This window comes from Oncorhynchus tshawytscha, linkage group LG09 (genome assembly GCF_018296145.1).
Source record: "Oncorhynchus tshawytscha isolate Ot180627B linkage group LG09, Otsh_v2.0, whole genome shotgun sequence".
NCBI lineage: Eukaryota > Metazoa > Chordata > Actinopteri > Salmoniformes > Salmonidae > Oncorhynchus > Oncorhynchus tshawytscha.
In genome coordinates this window covers 38104126-38124745 of record NC_056437.1, presented here as the reverse complement: position 1 = coordinate 38124745, position 20620 = coordinate 38104126, and the positions used below count along the sequence as shown (strand labels likewise).

At 41.9% G+C, this 20620-nt stretch overlaps 1 protein-coding gene across 3 annotated transcripts in view; it reads right to left on the bottom strand.

Moving 5' to 3' along the window:
* Positions 1-14459, bottom strand: part of LOC112257921 (syntaxin-1A) — a 32977-nt gene extending 18518 nt beyond the window's left edge. For 2 of the 3 annotated variants that reach the window (XM_042326861.1, XM_042326860.1), the window contains exons 1-3: positions 14295-14457; positions 5290-5367; positions 2486-2585 (exon numbers count right to left, since the gene is read on the bottom strand). In XM_042326861.1, the coding sequence (XP_042182795.1) occupies positions 2486-2585; positions 5290-5367; positions 14295-14324 (208 nt within the window). In that variant the 5' untranslated portion in view covers positions 14325-14457. Of the gene's footprint in view, positions 1-2485; positions 2586-5289; positions 5368-14294 lie in introns of all 3 variants that reach the window. The other variant, XM_042326859.1, reaches the window with a different exon arrangement.
* Between the last annotated feature and the right edge of the window lie 6161 nt (positions 14460-20620).

The following is a 20620-nucleotide window of genomic DNA, read 5'->3' as shown; positions in this document are numbered from 1 at the left end:
AGTTTAACAGTGTTTCCTCCGACACATTGTTGCGGCTGGCTTCCGGGTTATGCGGGCATTGTGTTAAGAAGCAAGGTTTATGCGGGTCATGTTTCAGAGGAAGCATGACTCAACCTTCTCCCGAGCCCGTTGAGATAAGATCGAAATTGGGGAGAAAAATGGGGCGCTGACAACTAATTTCTGCCTGCTGTAACCCTGACAACGAGGGTAGGCTGAGTGTGTGTCAAAACAGGGAGGTCAAGTTCATCTGTTGCAGACGAGGAGCTTGTTTGTGTCACTGTCGGCGGCACTTTAATGGGGGCAAAGGTCTTCTCTAACCAGCATTAATGATGCAGGGTTATTCCTCTACTTCGACAGTGACCTGGGAGCACATAGACATGTTAAGGCTTAGATACATCCAAACGTCATGACGAGACAATAAGTTGGAGGAAATCTTGCCAAAATCGTCATATCATCAAATAACTGAACCCATGCTTCTCTCTCTGTGTAGCGCTAGGGTAGTGACTGCCCTATTGATCAGGGCAGGGGTGTCAAACACATTTTTCCACAAGGGCTACACTGTCACTTTTGGAATTTTCATTGCTCCCTGACTGTCTAGAATTATTTTCAATTACTGTTAGCAAGCTGGTCGGGTGAATGAAGTATACATGTAGACCCATGATCATTTCTACAGTTTCTATTCGTTTTTAGTCATTTCAATGACAATTGAGATTGTGTTCCCTCAAAAAAAGAATGATATTTATTTAACTCAACCCCTCCCATATGTTTTGACACCAATGGATTAGAGCCTCTAACTGAAAACAAAAGAATGACTACTGACTAGAGGGAGGTAATCAGTATTATTACCTCTCCATTTTATGTGGATTATCTTCCTCCATCCTCAACGTGTCTCCAGAGTGGACACAAATCAATGCAACACACTTCCTCTTGTTTAGGTGGGTTCCATTGAGCTGCTGAAGGGCCAGGTTTCACAAAGTGTAGGTTTGACTGACTGTCTCTCAACAGCAAGTCAGCAGTCAAGGTAGCATTGCCCTTGAGTATTATACTATGCATTAAACAAGTAGTGTAGCCAATGGACTGTGACAATACTGTCTTAACAATATGGTCATAAGATACTTTTATTCAAAAGAACTTACAATCCATGTTATGCTAGTTGGAGCACTGAGTGGGTGGGGAGTTGAATCTGACATGTGTGTGTGTGTGTGTGTGTGTGTGTGTCTTGAGTGATGAAAAAATATTTTTATACTCGGTGACAGTTGAAGAACATGCTTCACTTTGATTCCCCTCAAAATGGAGCCACTTCTCTAATGACACCAAAACAGATCAACAAATTAAAGCATTTCTCTCTGTACTTCAGTGAAATGTCATACGTGTTACTGTGAATTCAACACAGACACTTTCCTACGCTAGCAAGAGTGCTTTGGTAATTACATCAATATTCATCTAATAAGACTTAATGGGAGATGGAACATTGCATCTCTCTCCAAATGCAACCCAGGGGAAAAATTGCCCAACGTTAGTAGTCTATAATTGGAATGTATTAATATTTCACTTGACGGGTCTGTCGATGAATATAAATGCAAATGGAGGCTTTTCTTTTTCCACCATCATTAAACCCAGTGGTTCTTCTCTGCAAGGAACCTCTCTGCAAGGCCAACCAGAATGCATTGGAGATTAGTGCTTGTTAGGGAAATCACTTAATTAATTGGCCATGTTTAACAGTTTTTGATTGATAAAAATAGGAACTTTTATCTTTGCGGGGGGGCAAATGCATCCATGCATAACTACATGTATTATTTTATACAATGCAATTAAATGATTATATTACAACTTCCAAAGAAAACAGAAGGATATCTATACACTAATTAAAATGAAGTTGTGGCACATTGACTCACTAACTTACATACTGAAAGTAAGTGTGGTGGCGTCGCGCACACACACACACATACACGCACACACACACACGTCTCTCCAGAGAGTGAGTGACCTTCCATAAACGGTGTGAGTAGACACCACTCCACACCAACAACACCAAAGTCCTCATGCTAGGGCATTCACATAATGGGCTGTTCTCCACCTCAATTCAATAAGTAAATTCTCCAATTCCTGAACTTAACAAGCAGTGTTTGAGTCTCCTCTCCTTTTCACACATTACATGTGCTGCCATCACTGATAAGAAAACAGTAAGGGTGTGAGAAGAATACATTGCGGGTTGAGAGTAACATAGGGCTTGCTAGTATAGCATGTGGTCTCAACAGATAATAACTCTTGATATATAACTAGGCTGTAATGAAAGAGAGGTTCAGAGGTAGTATGCACTACCTATGTCCGTGTGTGTGTCTGTAGGAGGCAAATAGCCTCCTACCATTTCGCAAAAATCTAATTTCATGATCTGTGGAGGTTACCACCCACCTTTTCCCTCTCCCTTGTTCCATCTCGCATCCTTTCATCCAGGGAGGAAGAGTAGAGGAGAAGAGTGACTTACTTTCGTCAGGATTGGGGGCAGCTAAGATGGCGCTGTGTTGTCTCTTCACCTCCTCCACCTTCTCTGAGAGCTCCTCGATGAAGCCTCGGATCTCCTCCACCTGGTACAACAGAGAGGGAGACATTATACAACAAGCCCACTCGAGGAGGCCATCCACAAGCAGACCAGGTAATGATGTAGGACCCAGAATGAAGCCCATTTTTAAAAAAGCATAACATCTATACTTAATATGATTTCTGTTTGGACAAATGTGTTATATCACTCAGATTTGGGGAGACAAAATCTGTTAGCACATTAGAGGCCAATTGCCTAATCAAAACAGGCAAGCTAACATAGAGCTTTTTACTTGATGTAGCCCATGCAGTCTCTGTAGATATGCCCCTAATATAATTGTCATAAATATATCAAACAGTATTGGGCCCATTCCATTAATTTGTCTCCTGAGTGGCACAGCGGTCTAAGGCACTGCATCTCAGTGCAAGTGGTTCGAAACCAGGCTGTATCACATCCGGCCGTGATTGGGAGTCCCATAGGGTGGTGCACAATTGGCCCAGCGTCGTCCGGGTTTGGCTGTCATTGCAAATAATAATTTGTTCTGAAATGGCTTGCCTAATTAAAAAAAGGGTGAAAAATATATATATATATATATATCTATCAGCCCTATCACAGCACACCACACTTAGTTATAGGCCTCAATGATGTCATCGGCGTGCAGTGTGTGTCTATAGGGAGCTGGTCTAAATATCACTCGTGGAGGAGAGAGACGTTGGTTACGTCAATGTGTATATTCCACCACTACGGACGCTGCACAGTGCCTGGTAGCTAGGGAGATTCTCAGCTGAGTATGGTGCTCCTCTACAGCTCAGCATGGTGTAGTATTTAAGTGTGCTGTTAGAGAGCTCAGACACTGCATGTGGGCAGCCTGATGGGAAAATGCCTGTTAAAGTAGAGGAAGCAATGCCAGGAAGACTTCAATGAGAGAGAGGAGAGCAGAGGGGATTTAAGTTATTATACCATCACAGTCCCTGTGGAATAAGTTGTACTTAGAGCTAAATTCAATTTATGTATTGATTTATCCACTTTTATTTGATCAGGTAAGTTGATTTAAGAACACATTGTCTTGGGAATATAGGAAGAGGTGCATCATGGGAGAGGTGAGGGGGAGGTTTGATTAAGCCAGTCGGAGGGTAAGGAATCGGATGCTAAAATAATCAAATCAGCAGGTTCAGAACAGTGCTGTATGTACCATGCTAATATCAAACACAGATAGCTAATTTCTATGGTCCTCAGATAGCACCAAGCCCCACTCCCATAGAGGCCTATGTTTGATGGCTTGATGTGTATCTCGATACGGCATGGGCCCTTTGCTGACTGATCCCTTACTTTGGAAGAGGACTGCTCGCGGAAGATGTGTCTGAAGTAATGACGCAGGAGCTTGAACATCTGTAATTGGGAGCGCAAGACATTGCCTACCTACAGTGAGATGTATCGACTTCAGAGCTCAAATGCTGAGCACAAACATGGCAACCCCGCTGCTTCACGCATAACAAGGGCCTGTTCAGTTATGGAAGTAGCTAATGTTAGAAACAGGATAAACTCCAGCTGAATTACAGATTAAATCCTCAACTCAGAGTCAGCACCACTTACAGCTGAGGCTGAACTAGGGCTGCACGATATGGGCAAAAAAAAATATATAATAGTGATTTCTTTACCAAATATTGCGATTTGACACACGATATAGATCAAAACACTTGAGTAAAGTGTTGGAATCATAGAAATATAATGACTTACAGTGTATATTAAGACGCAAAGAAGAAAACAGCACCGTTCTTGTTTGGAACAATAGGTTGACTCCATATCACCCAACAGAACGGTATCCAGTATGATATTGAATCTAACAGAGGAGGAACTGTGCTGCTTGAGTGACAGTGGGCGGGGCTTGGTGTTTGTGGGAAGCAGCCGCAAGAGAAAGAAAACGGAGTAAACTATAGAAACGAACATTACATGCGGCTGAGATGCAGTTCAAAATATTGCATGCGATATGGATCTCGTGCGATATGGATATTGAACATGTAAATATTGTGATTTCGTTGTGAATTTGATTAATTGTGCTGCCCTAGGCAGAACCTTCCATGGCCTTTTCCTGTCCACGGAAACCAATGCTAATGATAAAGGAGTTAGCCTATATTTGTGTAAATGCTGCTGGTGGGTTTTGTTTTCTGCCCCAAATCTACAAGAACCACTAAACATTTTGCCCAGTTACCACTTTAAATTAGGATCCACAAGTAGGCCAGGTCTGGTTGCCATACCTAACCAGATGTTCAGTGTAAAAATGCTAGACCTGCCCAGTCAAAGTGGCAACTCTCCCCTAGTGCTCATATCCCACATTTGTACCAAATCTGAACCATATGACAAAAGTTCATGTGCCAGCACTGAGACATATATGTTGCACCAAAAAAAACGATATGGCCCACAGTCGGCTGCTGTGTACGTTAAGATTAAACCAGTGTAAGAGTAAGATGCAAATGGTGGGAGAAGAAGGCAAGCCAAACGTTGCTTCAACACATTGTTATTTAACCTTGAATACAGGGTTCTTCTTTGCAACTTTAGATGATGCTAATTGGACCTCTTAGCTAAATTACAAGTATTCAGCAGAAATATAAAAGGCACTTGATGAACAATGTTTTGTATAATTGAATGGACCTCAGAATTTCTGATTTAGTTGTCCTGTGCAGTGCCTGTGTACATCTCAGTGGTGTACATAGACAGAGCACTCGCCGCTCACACACACACCTGGGGCTTACCTGTACAAAGAACTCATCCATAAATCGATCTTTTTCCATGTTGACTGCCACATCATCTTCTTCCTCAGTCTCCTTCCCCTAAAGGTGCATAGACAAGGCAATATTAACAGAAATGAATACATTTTCAAAATGTGGATGTAGAAAATGCATCTAAAAAGCATCAAAGACCATCTGCCTAGAGCCTGAAAACCAGATTTAAAAAATGAACTGGCAACTTCCACATTTGTTATGCCTAGTGCAACTCTACTAGTTTATCTAACGTCAACAACAAAGTAAAATAATTATTCGCAGCCAGAGAAAAAGATGCCTGTGATGACAAAGGATCCGATTGATCCCCAAAAAGAAGGCAAAATCAGGGAAGGATGGCTCTCTCTGGGGGATTCGTGAAGGAAGTGCTATCCTCATCACATAGACCTTAGCAGCTGGGGGTGGATGCAATGAGTCCTTAAAAGCATGTATGTTTAATTCCTCTACCAGAGGGGGTCCTTGGGGAGGTTCAGGACGTGGACACAGGGTTAGGGTTCACCTCCTCTGTATGCGGTCTCTGTCACATCTCATGCATTTAATTAATCTTATCTAGAGCGACTTACAGTTAGTGCATTCATCTTAAAGATGCAATATGTAACTTTTTGGGCGACCTGACACAATTCACATAGGTATGCGAGTTATTGATCGGTCATTCTAATTGAAAGCAAGTCTAAGAAGTGGTAGATCTGTTCTATTTGTGCCATTTCTATGCTGCCCGTGCTTAAATTAATTTTTTTCATCTTTTACTTTCGGTTTTGTACACAAGCTTCAAAACAACTGAAAATACAATATTTTTGGTTATGGAAAATGTATTTCAGAGCAGATTAGATGCTACAATGATTCTCTACACTATACTTGCTTGTTTGGTCACAAAATGAAATTAGGCTAACTACTATAATTTTTCAGCTGAGCAATTTCTGCATATTGCATCTTTAAGATAGCTAGGTGGGACAACCACCGTAACGACTAAGGCAAAACAGGTTATTGGACATTATTGCAAATACATTACAAATAAAAAAACAGAAATACCTTATTCCTTATTCAGACCCTTTGCTATGAGACTCAAAATTGAGTTCAGGTGCATCCTGTTTCCATTGATCATCATTGAGATGTTAACAACTTGATTTGAGTCCACCTGTGGTAAATTCAATTGATTGGACATTATTTGGAAAGGCACACAACTGTCTATATAAAATGTTCCACAGTTGACAGTGCATGTCAGAGCAAAAACCAAGCCATGAGGTCGAAGGAATTGTACGTAGAGCTCTGAGACAGGATTGTGTCGAGGCGCAGATGTGGGGAAGGGTACCACAAAAATGTCTCCCAAGAACACAGTGGCCTCCATATTTATTAAATGGATGAAGTTTGGAACCAACAAGACCCTTCCTAGAGCTGGCCGCCCGGCCAAACTGAGCAATCGGGGGAGAAAGGCCTTTGTCAGGGAGGTGACCAAAAACTTGATGGTCACTCTGACAGAGCTCACCCTTCCAGAAGGACAACCATCTCTGCAGCATTACTACCATAAAGGCCTGATTGGTGGAGAGTGGCCAGACGAAAGCCACTCCTTAGTAAAAGGCACATGACAGCCCGCTTGGAGTTTGCCAAAAGGCACCTAAAGGACTCTCAGACCATGAGAAACAAGAGTCTCTGGTCTGATGAAACCAAGATTGAACTATTTAGCCTGAATGTGTCACGTCTGGAGGAAACCTGGCACCATCCCAACTGTGCAGCATGGTGGTGGCAGCATCATGCTGTGTGGATGCTTTTCAGTGGCAGGGACTGGGTGACTAGTCAGGATTGAGGGAAAGGTGAACGGAGCAAAGTACAGAGAGATCCTTGATGAAAACCTGCTCCAGAGCGCTCAGGACCTCAGACTGGGGGGCGAAGATTCACGTTCCTACAGGACAACGACCCTAAGCACACAGCCAAGACAATGCAGGAGTGGCTTTGGGGACAAGTGTCTGAATGTCCTTGAGTGGCCCAGCCAGAGCCTTGAACCCAATCGAACATCTCTGGAGAGACCTGAAAATAGCTGTGCCTCGACGCTCCCCATTCAACCTGACAGAGCTTGAGAGGATCTGCAGAGAATAATGGGAGAAACTCCCCCAATACAGGTGTGCGAAACTTGTGGTGTTATACCCAAGGAGACTCGAGGCTGTAATCGCTGTCAAAGGTGCTTCAAAAAAGTACTGAGAAAAGGGTCTGAATTTTTTATTTTTAATACATTTGCAACAATTTCTAAAAAACAGTTTTTGCTTTTTCAATATGGGGTATTGTGTGTAGATTGATACGGGGGGGGGGGGTGTAATTCATTTTAGAATAAGGCAGTAATGTAACAAAATGTGGAAAAACTCAAGGGGTCCGAATACTTTCCGAATGCATGTCGCATACATAGTCAGGCCCTTGTGATTGAAGAAGGCTCAATGACGATGTTGGTATACATGGGTGGGAAATGCTCATTTATCAACACTAGAGCCTTTGCTACCTCAACAGCTTGAATCAGGCAATACATTTTTCTACCCATACCCATTTTCTTTCACTGATCACCCAATTCCCACTGACCTTTGGCCTCTATTGAGAAGCATTAGCCAGCCACAGAAGGAAATTAGCCTCCATGAATATCGCCTTAAAGCTAGCCTGGCATGCCAGAATTCGAGACGCCTGTAATAACACCAAGACATCAAGGCTAGTGAACAAGCAGGAAACCAGATGAAGACAGATCAAATTATATCATTCCAAAGATATCCAGCAAATAGGATGAAAATATACTTGGGAGCAAAATGCAATTAGCAGAAACAGGCTATTGATGCCATTGTAAACCCTGCTTATCTAGAAGCATATTGGATTTAGACTTTACTCATTATAATAAAATCTTCAAAATGTAATCAAGGTATGAGTACTTGTAAAGCACAGATTTGATTCTTTGTCTCACAATAAATGTAAAAAAAGGACATTTGATGGTTGACATCAAGAGAGGTGGAGGTTGATGATGAACCTAATAGTCCCCATGGAAGTAGTGGGGGAGCGTTTTCACCGTCACACACTCATCCTGCTCCTACACATAGGCTGTGGGAGGGCACAGGAAGGGAGACAATGGTTCCTGGCTCTATGCTGCTACACCATAGTCATTACAGCCATCAGCCCACAGTGACACCACATTATCTCCATTAGCCTACACGTTCCACGACACAAAAAAACCCCACACATGCAAACACCGTCCTCTCACCCACACACACGAAAGAGAAAGGGAGGGCGATAGAAAGAGGGGTGACCACTCCACCCCCCCCTCCCCGCTCTATGGTTAGGGAGGACATGCCTTGTCACGACTGCCATTCTGCCGACTCACTCTAACTCCAGCTCCATCTTCACACTCATCATCACACTCAAAACAGTCAATGCTGTCACTGGCAAGTGTTACATAATATTTCAAGTGGTCAAAAGGAACCATCAATAACATTAAAGAAGTGTCATAGCTGAGATATTAAAGATATTATGCAGACAACATGTAAGCATTATATACTAACCAAGAACTGGCCATGGGCAGTTTGGACAATCCCATTGCTTTATGCTGTTCTACAATCTACGAGAGACCCTTGAGAAGTACAGTATCTAAAGGTTTTCATAATGGGCACCAGTGAATACACAATTCAACACTGACATACACTAACAGACATGATGCATCTCTGAGAATACACCAAGATCTCAAACAACTAAGAACAGCATTGGTATAGCACTCTAACCATCGGACAATAGTGATCGGGGAAAATTGTAAAAAATACAATCGAATACATATCGGGATATTAATTTTGACAATACATCGTATTGTTTTGACAACATCGCGATGTCTTTCTATGCTAGTTGGCTGTACCTGCACCAAAACATCAGTATTTTTCCTTCATTGCTTGTTTTATTTTCTTTAACCAGGCAATTTAGTTTACAGTGACGGCCTATTCCGGCCAAACCCTAACCGGGCGATGCTGGACCAATTGTGCGCCGCACTATGAGACTCCCAATCACGGCCAGTTGTGATACAGCCTGGAATCGAACCAGGGTCTGTAGTGACACCTCTAGCACTGAGATGCAGGGCCTTAGACCGCTACAACACTCGGGAGCCCCATCTCCTATTTCAATAGAGAGCCAATTTGTTTTCAGCATTTCATATCCATGACTGATCAAAACTTGTTTTCTCATGGCTCTCGTCCATCTGCAGCAGCAGACATATTGTGAGTAATATGGTTGGAACATCGAATCGCAATAAAATTACAGCATCGAGTTGCAATACATATAGAATTGTGAGCACCGCAATATACACTACCGTTCAAAAGTTTGGGGTCACTTAGAAATGTCCTTGTTTTTGAAAGAAAAGCACATTTTTTTCCCATTAAAATAACATCAAATTGATCAGAAATACAGTGTAGATATTGTTAATGTTGTAAATTACTATTGTAGCTGGAAACGGCTGTTTTTTAATGGAATATCTACATAGGCCCATTATCAGCAACCATCACTCCTGTGTTCCAATGGCACGTTGTGTTAGCTAATTCAAGTTTATCATTTTAAAAAGGCTAATCATTAGAAAAACCTTTTGCAATTATGTTAGCTGTGCACAGCTGAAAACGGTTGTGCCGATTAAAGAAGCAATAAAACTGGCCTTCTTAAGACTAGTTGAGTATCTGGAGCGTCAGCATTTGTGGGTTAGATTACAGGCTCAAAATGGCCAGAAAGAAATAACTTTCGTCTGAAACTCGTCAGTCTATTCTTGTTCTGAGAAATGAAGGCTATTCCATGTGAGAAATTGCCAAGAAACTGAAGTTCTCGTTCAACGCTGTGTACTACCCCCTTCACAGAACAGTGCAAACTGGCTCTAACCAGAATAGAAAGAGGAGTGGGAGGCCCGGTGCACAACTGAGCAAGAGGACAAGTACATTAGAGTGTCTAGTTTAAGAAACAGATGCCTCACAAGTCCTCAACTAGGAGCTTCATTAAATAGTACCCGCAAAACACCAGTCTCAACGTCAACAGTGAAGAGGCGACTCCGGGATGCTGGCCTTCTAGATGTCTGAAAAATGTATTGTGGTGACTTTGTCACATGTAAAATGCCTGATGTAAACAAATCAATCTAATAGCTGATATGTCAGCTCCATGGACAGTGACAGAATCCTAAACTGTTGAAATTCAGCACCACAGAACATTGGACAGTGACAGCAACTCATTATTGCACTGAATATGAGAGGAAATATCACCCTCCAGTCATGCTATGTCTTGTGGTGTTTAACAGCCACCGCAGCATGACGTTCCAGTGTGAAATGGCTTTTTTAATAGCAGCAAGCTGTGGAGCCTGAAATGGATTTGAACTTAATGTAGAGGTTTAACAATGACTGGGCAGTCATACACTGCATGACCAAAAGTATGTGGACAACTGCTCGTCGAAAATCTCATTCTAAAATTATGGGCCTTAAAATAGAGTTGGTCCCCCCTTTGCTGCTATAACAGCCTCTACTCTTCTGAGAAGGCTTTCCACTAGATTTTGGAACATTGCTGGGGGGACTTGCTTCTATTCAGCCACAAGAGAATTAGTGAGGTTGTGCACTGATGTTGGGCGATTAGGCCTGGCTCGCAGTCGGCCTTCCAATTCATCCCAAAGGTGTTTGATTGAGTTCAGGTCAGGCCTCTGTGCAGGCCAGTCAAGATCTTCCACACCAATCTCGACAAACCATTTCTGTATGGACCTTGCTTTGTACACGGGGCATTGTCATGCTGCAACAGGAAAGGGCCTTCCCCAACCTTTTGTCACAAATTTGGAACAGAATCGTCTAGAATGTCATTGTATTCTGTAGCGTTAAGATTTCCCTTCACTGGAACTAAGGGGCCTAGCCAAACCATGAAAAACAGCCCCAGACCATTATTCGTCTTTCGACCAAACTTTACAGTTGGCAATATGCATTCGGGCAGGTATAGTCCTTCTGGCATCCGCCAAACTCAGATTTGTCCATCGGACTGCCAGATGGTGAAACGCGATTAATCACTCCAGAGAACTAATTTCCACTGCTCCAAAGTTCACTGCTCCAATGGCAGCGAGCTTTACACCACTCCAGCCGACGCTTGGCATTGAGCATGGTGATCTTAGGCTTGTGTGCAGCTGCTCGGCCATGGAAACCCATTTCATGAAGCTCCCGACGAACAGTTATTGTGCTGAAGTTGCATCCAGAAGTAGTTTGGAACTCAGTAGTGAGTGTTGCAACCGAGGACAGATGATTTTTACACACTACGCGCTTCAAAACTCGGCGGTCCCGTTCTGTAGGCTTGTGTGGCCTACCACTTCGTGACTGAGCCATTGTTGCTCCTAGATGTTTCCACTTCACAATAACAGCACTTACAGATGACAGGAGCAGCTCTAGCAGGGGAGACATTTGACAAACTGCCTTGTTGTAAAAGTGCCATCCTATGACAGTGCCACATTGAAAGTCACTGAGCTCTTCAGTACAGGCCATTTTCTGCCAATGTTTTTCAATGGAGATCGCATGGCTGTGTGCTAGATTTTATACACGTCAGCAACGGGTGTGGCTGAAATAGCTGAATCGACTAATTTGAAGGGGTGTCTTTTGGCCATGTAGTGTATGTAAGAAATTTTCCCCTCTATAAAAAGAAAAATCTTGACTCTCTGTGAAACCATTCCTAGATTACATTTGGGATATCACTCATGTGAGACGGACTGTGATTGGTCAGTGTGGTACCTCTCGGGGAGAAACCAGGTGTCGACTGTCATCCACAGATGCTAACGCAGCTCCTCTGAGAACTGAGGAATGCCCCCTTTTCCCCCACTGTGTGTGTGAGATAGAAAGGAAGCGCTAAAGAGATACAGTCCCTTCGGAAAGTATTCAGACCCCTTGACATTTCCTACATTGTTTTACGTGACAGCCTTATTCTAAAAATGGATTAAATCCCCTCAATCTACACACAATAGCCCATAATCACAAAGCAATAACAGGTCTTTTTTCTTTTTTTTTAAACATTTTTACAAAAATTGAAATATAAGATTTACATAAGTATTCAGACCTTTACTCAGTACTTTGTTGAAGCCCCTTTGGCCGTGACTACAGCCTGAGTCTTCTTGGGTATGACGCTACAAGCTTGGCACGCCTGTATTTGGGAAGTGTCTCCCATTCTTCTCTGCAGATTCTCTCAAGCTCTGTCAGGTTGGATGGGGAATGTTGCTGCACAGCCATTTTTAAGTATTTTCAAAGATGTTGGATCGGGTTCATGTCCGGCCTCTGACTGGGCCACTCAAGGACATTCAGAGACTTGTCCCAAAGCCACTCCTGCATTGTCTTGGCTGTGTGCTTAGGGTTGTTGTCGTGGAGGAAGGTGAATCTTCGCCCCCCGAAGTCTGAGGTCTTGAGCACTCTGGAGCAGGTTTTCATCAAGGATCTTTCTGTACTTTGCTCCATTCATCTTTGCAGCGATCCTGACTAGTTTCCCAGTCCCTGCTGCTGAAAAACATCCCCACAGCATGATGCTGCCAACATCATGCTTCACCTTAGGGATTGTGCCAGGTTTCCTCCAGGCGTGACGCTTGGCATTCAGGCCAAAGAGTTCAATCTTGGTTTCATCAGACCAGAGAATCTTGTTTCTCATGGTCTGAGAGTCCTTTAGGTGCCTTTTGGCAAACTCCAAGCAGGCTGTCATGTGCCTTTTACTGAGGAGTGGCTTCCATCTGGCCACTCTACCATAAAGGCCTGATTGGTGGAGTGCTGCAGATATGGTTGTCCTTCTGGAAGGTTCTCCCATCCACACAGATGAACTCTGGAGCTCTGTCATTTAAGAATGATGGAGGGCACTGTGTTCTTGGGGACATTCAATGCTGCAGACATTTATTGGTACCCCCAGATCTGTGCCTTGACACAATCTTGTCTCGGAGCTCTACGGACAATTTCTTATACCTCATGGCTTGGTTTAGCTGTTACATGCATTGTCAACTGTGGTACCTTTTATAGACAGTTGTGTGCCTTTCCAAATCATGTCCAATCAATTGAATTTACCCAGGTGGACTCCAATCAAATTGTAGAAACATCTCAATGACGTTCAACGGAAACAGAATGCACCCGAGCTCAATTTCGAGTCTCATAGCAAAGGGTCTGAATAGGTATGTAAATATGGTATTTCTGTTTTTATTTTTAATACATTTTCTAAGATTTCGAAAAATCTTTCGCTTTATGATTATGGGGTATTGTGTGTAGATTGCTGACGATTTTTTTTGTATGTAAACATTTTAGAATAAGGCTGTAACGTAACAAAATGTTGAAAAAGTCAAGGAGTCTGAATTCTATCTGAAGATGAACGTGATTTAAAATGTTAGTAAGGTTTCACTGAGATGTTAATTGACTCAAGATCGTTAATAAACACTTGGATATAGTCTATCCGATAAAATACAACTAGCCTATGTGGAATTAATGGGGAAAGTAAAGCACTACACATTCGGAGAAGGCAAGTTAATAAAACAATAGTTAATACGCCGTTTTCTATAGGGCTGAAGCTAGAAGCTAATTCATTAATAATTTGACACACTGGCTAGACTACAAGTGAAATCACATTGGGTAAAAAAAGTTTCACTCGCGCTTTTATGAACAATTCCCATATAAAGATAATGTACAACAACTATCCTATTAATGGACAACATTCTACGACACCTGACGGGTACCAATGTTTTCACCGTCCTCTCACACGTTGCGTTTCCATATGGACGTGTGGAACAAGTTTTACCTTGATAGCCTACTTAGTAAAACGGATCCCCAGAAATGTACATCATTGTTATGAAATGACAATAAATACTTTAAAAAGATGTTCTACTCTAAAACAACTGCCTTCCAAGTCCCACGAAATAAGTGAGGCGCACCTTCCGCCCAACCCCTCCGAATAACCACCGTTTGCTTCTGGGGTCTCGAATACAGTATGGTAGAATTACAAATATAATCACTTACCACCCTTAGCTCGTGTGTACGGTCCTTCATCGTGAATTAACAACTTTTCTACTTGTTTCTACAACTAGGTTGATGCTCCTTATATCCGTACTCTCGAGTCAGGGTTTTATTTTATTTTCCGTGAAGAGAGCAGCGGGCGCGCGCAAGGGGTGTAGATCAATCGAGAGCGCGCGATTATCTCGAGGCACAAAATGTCATGAATTTTCTTGACATCAATGTATTAGAAATATCACTTCAACAAACAAAAAAACAAAAAATCGTAATTATTTTCGCAGAGATGGATTAAAAGAGAAACAAATTGCATGGTACAGACTACAATATAGCAGACACATTTTAAATGGGCCTCCTTTACAGATTATGAAGAATAAAAACTGGCATTCAAAATGACTGTTTTGGGAACAGTTCATATATTATCAAAATTATCACTTTAAAATACATATCTATGTTTTGCACACTAGCGCCACCTGGTGGAGGAAATCACTGCAGTTTAGCTGACGCCTCATACGCATGGTTTTACTCTGATTCCTTCGAAACATCTCAGACAATATAAAATGTCAGACTCATCCTTGAATTAATTTCTTATATTGTATTTCATGGTAAGGTAGAAACGTTTACAAAAAGTGAACATACTTCCTTGGTGTCCACATCACCAACAAACTAACATTTTTGTTTTACCAGGTAAATTGACTGAGAACACGTTCTCATTTGCAGCAACGACCTGGGGAATAGTTACAGGGGAGAGGAGGGGGCCAATTGAGCCAATTGTTAACTGGGGATTATTAGGTGACCATGATGGTTTGAGGGACAGATTGGGGATTTAGCCAGGACACCGGGGTTAACACCCCTACTCTTGCGATAAGTGCCATGGGATCTTTAATGACCTCAGAGAGTCAAGACACCCGTTTAACGTCCCATCCGAGAGACAGCACCCTACACAGGGCAGTGTCCCCATTCACTGCCCTGGGGCATTGGGATATATATATATTCTTTAGACCAGAGGAAAGAGTGCCCCCTACTGGCCCTCCAACACCACTTCCAGCAGCATCTGGTCTCCCATCCAGGGACTGACCAGGACCAACCCTGCTTAGCTTCAGAAGCAAGCCAGCAGTGGTATGCATGACCCAAGCACACCAAGACAGTCGTGAAGAGGGCACAACAAGATCTATTCCCCCTCAGGAGACTGAAAATATTTGGCATGGGTCCTCAAAAGGGTCTACAGCTCACTGTAAAGTCTACACCTGTTGAGTGAGTGAGTGAGTGAGTGAGTGAGAGAGATGTTTTTTATTTTGAGGTGTTTTGAATCATGTCACATCTATGCTAATACATTAGGGCTCAAATTTGCTAGCTAGCTAATTCAACATCTGTAACAATGGATTTGAGAGATAAGCACTCATTATTTAAATAAACATTTGGAGAGGAAATATAGTTTAAATGTTGTCAACAATTATTTGATTCTATTAAAGCCAAACCCATCTGTTTTGCCCCAAGGGTCGTATACACATCGGTTTTATTGCTAAATTTAAAACAGAGAAATTGGCATAGTAGGCAATAGACGGGTGGGCGTCTATTGCCTACTATGCCAATTTCTCTGTTTTAAATTGGCCATAACTCTGGAATTTGTATATGCCTGTAGAATATATGATGTTCAACAATATATTGAAAAGTTTGCCAAATAATTTAAAAAAAATATTTTCCATATTCATGTTTATATATTTCTTTATTTTCATAAATGAATGTAAGAAATTATTGAAAACAAAATACTACTAATATTACAGAGCAAGAGGTAATATTTGCACCCCAGTACTTGCACACTCATCTTATGCACATCTATCACTCCAGTGTTTAATTGCTATATTGTAATTATTTTGCCACTATGGCCTATTTATTGCCTTACCTCCCTTATCCTACCTTATATGCACACACTGTATATAGACTTTTTCTATTGTATTATTGACTGTGTGTTTGTTTATTCCATGTGTAACTCTGTGTTGTTGTTTGTGTCGAACTGCTTTGCTTTATCTTGGCCAGGTCGCAGTTATGAGAACTTGTTCTCAACTAGCCTACCTGGTTAAATAAAGGTGAAATAAAAAAATACATTTAAAAAAAAGCTTCATATGACAGCAATGTTTGCAGTGTAGCACCGAGAGATGAAACATTATGGAGTCTTAAAGGAGACTTGAGTAAGACCATAATGTCATAAATATGCCAACATTGAATCATTATTTCACAATTATGCTTTTAGATATAAATGTCTAATATACTGTACACTCCCTTATGTATTTATTTGGACAGTAAAGCGTAAACTTTTAATTTGGCTCTATACTCCAGCATTTTGGATTTGACATCAAATGTTTCATGTGCGGCAACAGTACAGAATGTCACCTTTGGTTTTGAGTGTATTTCCATAAAAATCGGTTTACCGCTTACAAATTAAAGCACTTTATGTATCTAGTACCCATTTGAAGTTGTCATAAGTATTTGGACAAATGTAGTAGTCAAAAGTTTAGTATTTGGTCCTATATTCTTAGGACGCAATGGCAACATCAAACTTGTCACTCAACAAATTTGTTGGATGCATTTGCCATTTGTTTTGGTTATTTCAGATTATATTGTGCCCAATATAATTTCCACCTGGCTACCCCTACCCCGGTCAACAGCTCTGCACCACCCCCAGCAACTTGCCCAAGCCTCCCCATTTCTCTTTCACCCAAATCCAGATAACTGATGTTATGAAAGAGCTGCAAAATCTGGACCCCTACAAATCAGCTGGGCTAGACAATCTGGACCCTCTCTTTCTAAAATTATCTGACGCAATTGTTGCAACCCCTATTACCAGTCTGTTCAACCTCTCTTTCGTATCATCTGAGATTCCCAAAGATTGGAAAGATGCCATGGTCATCCCCCTCTTCAAAAGGGAGACACTCTAGACCCAAACTGTTACAGACCTATATCTATCCTACCCTGCCGTTCTAAAGTCTTCAAAAGCCAAGTTAACAAACAGATCACCGACCATTTGGAATCCCACTGTACCTTCACCGCTATGCAATCTCGTTTCCGAGCTGGTCATGGGTGCACCTCGGCCACGCTCAAGGTCCTAAATGATATCATAACCGCCATCGATAAAAGACAATACTTTGCAGCCGTCTTCATCGACCTGGCCAAGGCTTTTGACTCTGTCAATCACCGCATTCTTATCGGCAGACTCAACAGCCTTGGTTTCTCAAATGACTGTCTCGCCTGGTTCACCAACTACTTCTCTGATAGAGTTCAGTGTGTCAAATTGGAGGGCATGTTGTCTGGACCTCTGGCAGTCTCTATGGGGGTGCCACAGGGTTCAATTCTCGGGACTCTTTTCTTTGTATTCATCAATGATGTTGCTCTTGTTGCTGGTGATTCTCTGATCCACCTCTACGCAGATGACACCATTCTGTATACTTCTGGCCCTTCTTTGGACACTGTGTTAACAAACCTCCAGACAAGCTTCAATGCCATACAACACTCCTTCCGTGGCCTCCAACTGCTCTTAAACTAAATGCATGCTCTTCAACCAATCGCTGCCCATACCCGCCTGCCCATCGAGGATCACTACTCTGGACAGGTCTGACTTAGAATATGTGGACAACTACAAATACCTATGTGTCTGGTTAGACTGTAAACTCTCCTTCCAGACTCACATTAAGCATCTCCAATCCAAAATTAAATCTAGAATTGGCTTCCTATTTTGCAACAAAGCATCCTTCCCTCATGCTGCCAAACTTACTCACGTAAAACTGACTATCCTACCGATCCTTGACTTCGGCGATGTCATTTATAAAATAGCCTCCAACATTCTACTCAGCAAATTGGATGCAGTCCATCACAGTGCCATCAATTTTGTTACCAAAGCCACATATACTACCCACCATTGCGACCTGTATGCGCTCGTTGGTTGGGCCTCGCTTCATATTCGTCGCCAAACCCACTGCCAGCAGGTAATCTATAAGACTTTGCTGGGTAAACCCCCGCCTTATCTCAGCTCACTGGTCACCATAGCAGCACCCACCCATAGCACGCGCTCCAGCAGGTATATTTCACTGGTCATCCCCAAAGCCAACTCCTCCTTTGGCTGCCTTTCCTTCCAGTTCTCTGCTGCCAATGACTGGAACAAATTGCAAAAATCACTGAAACTGGAGTCTTATATCTCACTCACTAACTTTAAGCAACAGCTGTCAGAGCAGCTTACCGATCACTGTACCTGTACACAGCCCATCTGTAAATAGCCCACCCAACTGTAAATAGCCCACTTCATCCCCATATTGTTATTTATTCTTACTTAATCTTACTCCATTTGCACACACTGTATATATATTTTTCCATTGTGTTATTGACATGTGATAAACTGTTTATCACATGTGTAACTCTGTGTCGTTTGTGTCACACTGCTTTGCTTTATCTTGGCCAGGTCGCAGTTGTAAATGAGAACTTGTTCTCAACTGGCCTACCTGGTTAAATAAAGGTAAAATAAAACAAAATAAAAATATATATAAATTCATGGTAAATAATGTATTGTGTCATTTTGGAGTCACTTTTGTTGTAAATAAGAATGGAATATATTTTTCTGAATACTTCTACATTAATGTGGATGCTACCATGATTATGGATAATCATGAATTAATGATGAAAGTTACAGAGGCATAAATATCGTGAGAGGTTAGCATGTCTTGTGGGTATGATCTTTGTGCCTCTAACTTTCACTTAATCATTATTCATTATTCATTCATTTCTACTGGGCACAACATAACCCGAAACACAACCAAAACAAAAACTGCAAATGCATCCAACAAGTTTGTAGACTCAGAAGCTTGATATAGTCACTCCGCGCTAGCAATATGGGACCAAATACTAAACGTTTGACTACTTTAATACATAAGGGAATTTGTCCAAATACTTACACTACCGTTCAAAAGTTTGGGGTCACTTAGTTTAATGAACAAAAAATGACATTTCTAACATCAAATTGATCTGGAATACAGTGTAGACATTGTTAATGTTGTAAATGACTATTGTAGCTGGAAATGGCTGATTTTTCATGGAATATCTACATAGGTGTACTGAGGCCCATTATCAGCAACCATCACTTCTGTGTTCCAATGGCACATTGTGTTAGCTAATTCAAGTTTATCATTTTAAAAGGCTAATTGATCATTAGAAAACCATTTTGCAATTATGTTAGCACAGCTGAAAATGGTTGTGCTGATTAAAGAAGCAATAAAACTGGCATTCTTTAGACAGTTGAGTATCTGGAGCGTCAGCATTTGTGGGTTCGATTACAGGCTCAAAATGGCCAGAAACAAAGAACGTATTCTGAAACTCGTCAGTCTATTCTTGTTCTGAGAAATGAAGGCTATTCCATGTGTGAAATTGCCAAGAAATTGAAGATCTCATACAACTAGGTGTACTACCTTCACAGAACAGCACAAACTGGCCCTAACCAGAATAGAAAGAGGAGTGGGAGGTCCCAGTACACAACTGAGCAAGAGGACAAGTACATTAGAGTGTCTAGTTTAAGAAACAGACACCTCACAAGTCCTCAACTGGCAGCTTCATTAAATAGTACCTGCAAAACATCAGTCTCAACGTTAACAGTGAAGAGGCGACTCCGGGATGCTGGCCTTCTAGGCAGAGTTGCAAAGAAAAAGCCATATCTCAGACTGACCAATAAAAATAAAAGATTAAGATGGGCAAAATAACACAGACACTGGACAGAGGAAGATTGGAAAAAAGTGTTATGGACGGAAGAATCTAAGTTTGGGGTGTTCGGATCACAAAGAAGAACATTCGTGAGACGCAGAAAAAATGAAAAGATGCTGGAGGAGTGCTTGACACCATCTGTCAACCATCGTGGCGGCAATGTGATGGTCTGGGGGTGCTTTGGTGGTGGTAAAGTGGGAGATTTGTACAGGGTAAATGGGATCTTGAAGAAAGAAGACAATCACTCCATTTTGCAACGCCATGCCATACCCTGTGGACGGCGCTTAATTGGAGCCAATTTCCTTCTACAACAGGACAATGACCCAAAGCACAGCTCCAAAATATGCAAGAAATATTTAGGGAAGAAGCAGTCAGGTGGTATTCTGTCTATAATGGAGTGGCCAGCACAATCACCGGATCTCAACCCTAGTGAGCTGTTGTGGGAGCAGCTTGACCGTATGGTACGTAAGAAGTGCCCATCAAGCCAATCCAACTTGTGGGAGGTGCTTCAGGAAGCATGAGGTGAAATCTCTTCCGATTACCTCAACAAATTGACAACTAGAATGCCAAAGGTCTGCAAGGCTGTAATTGCTGCA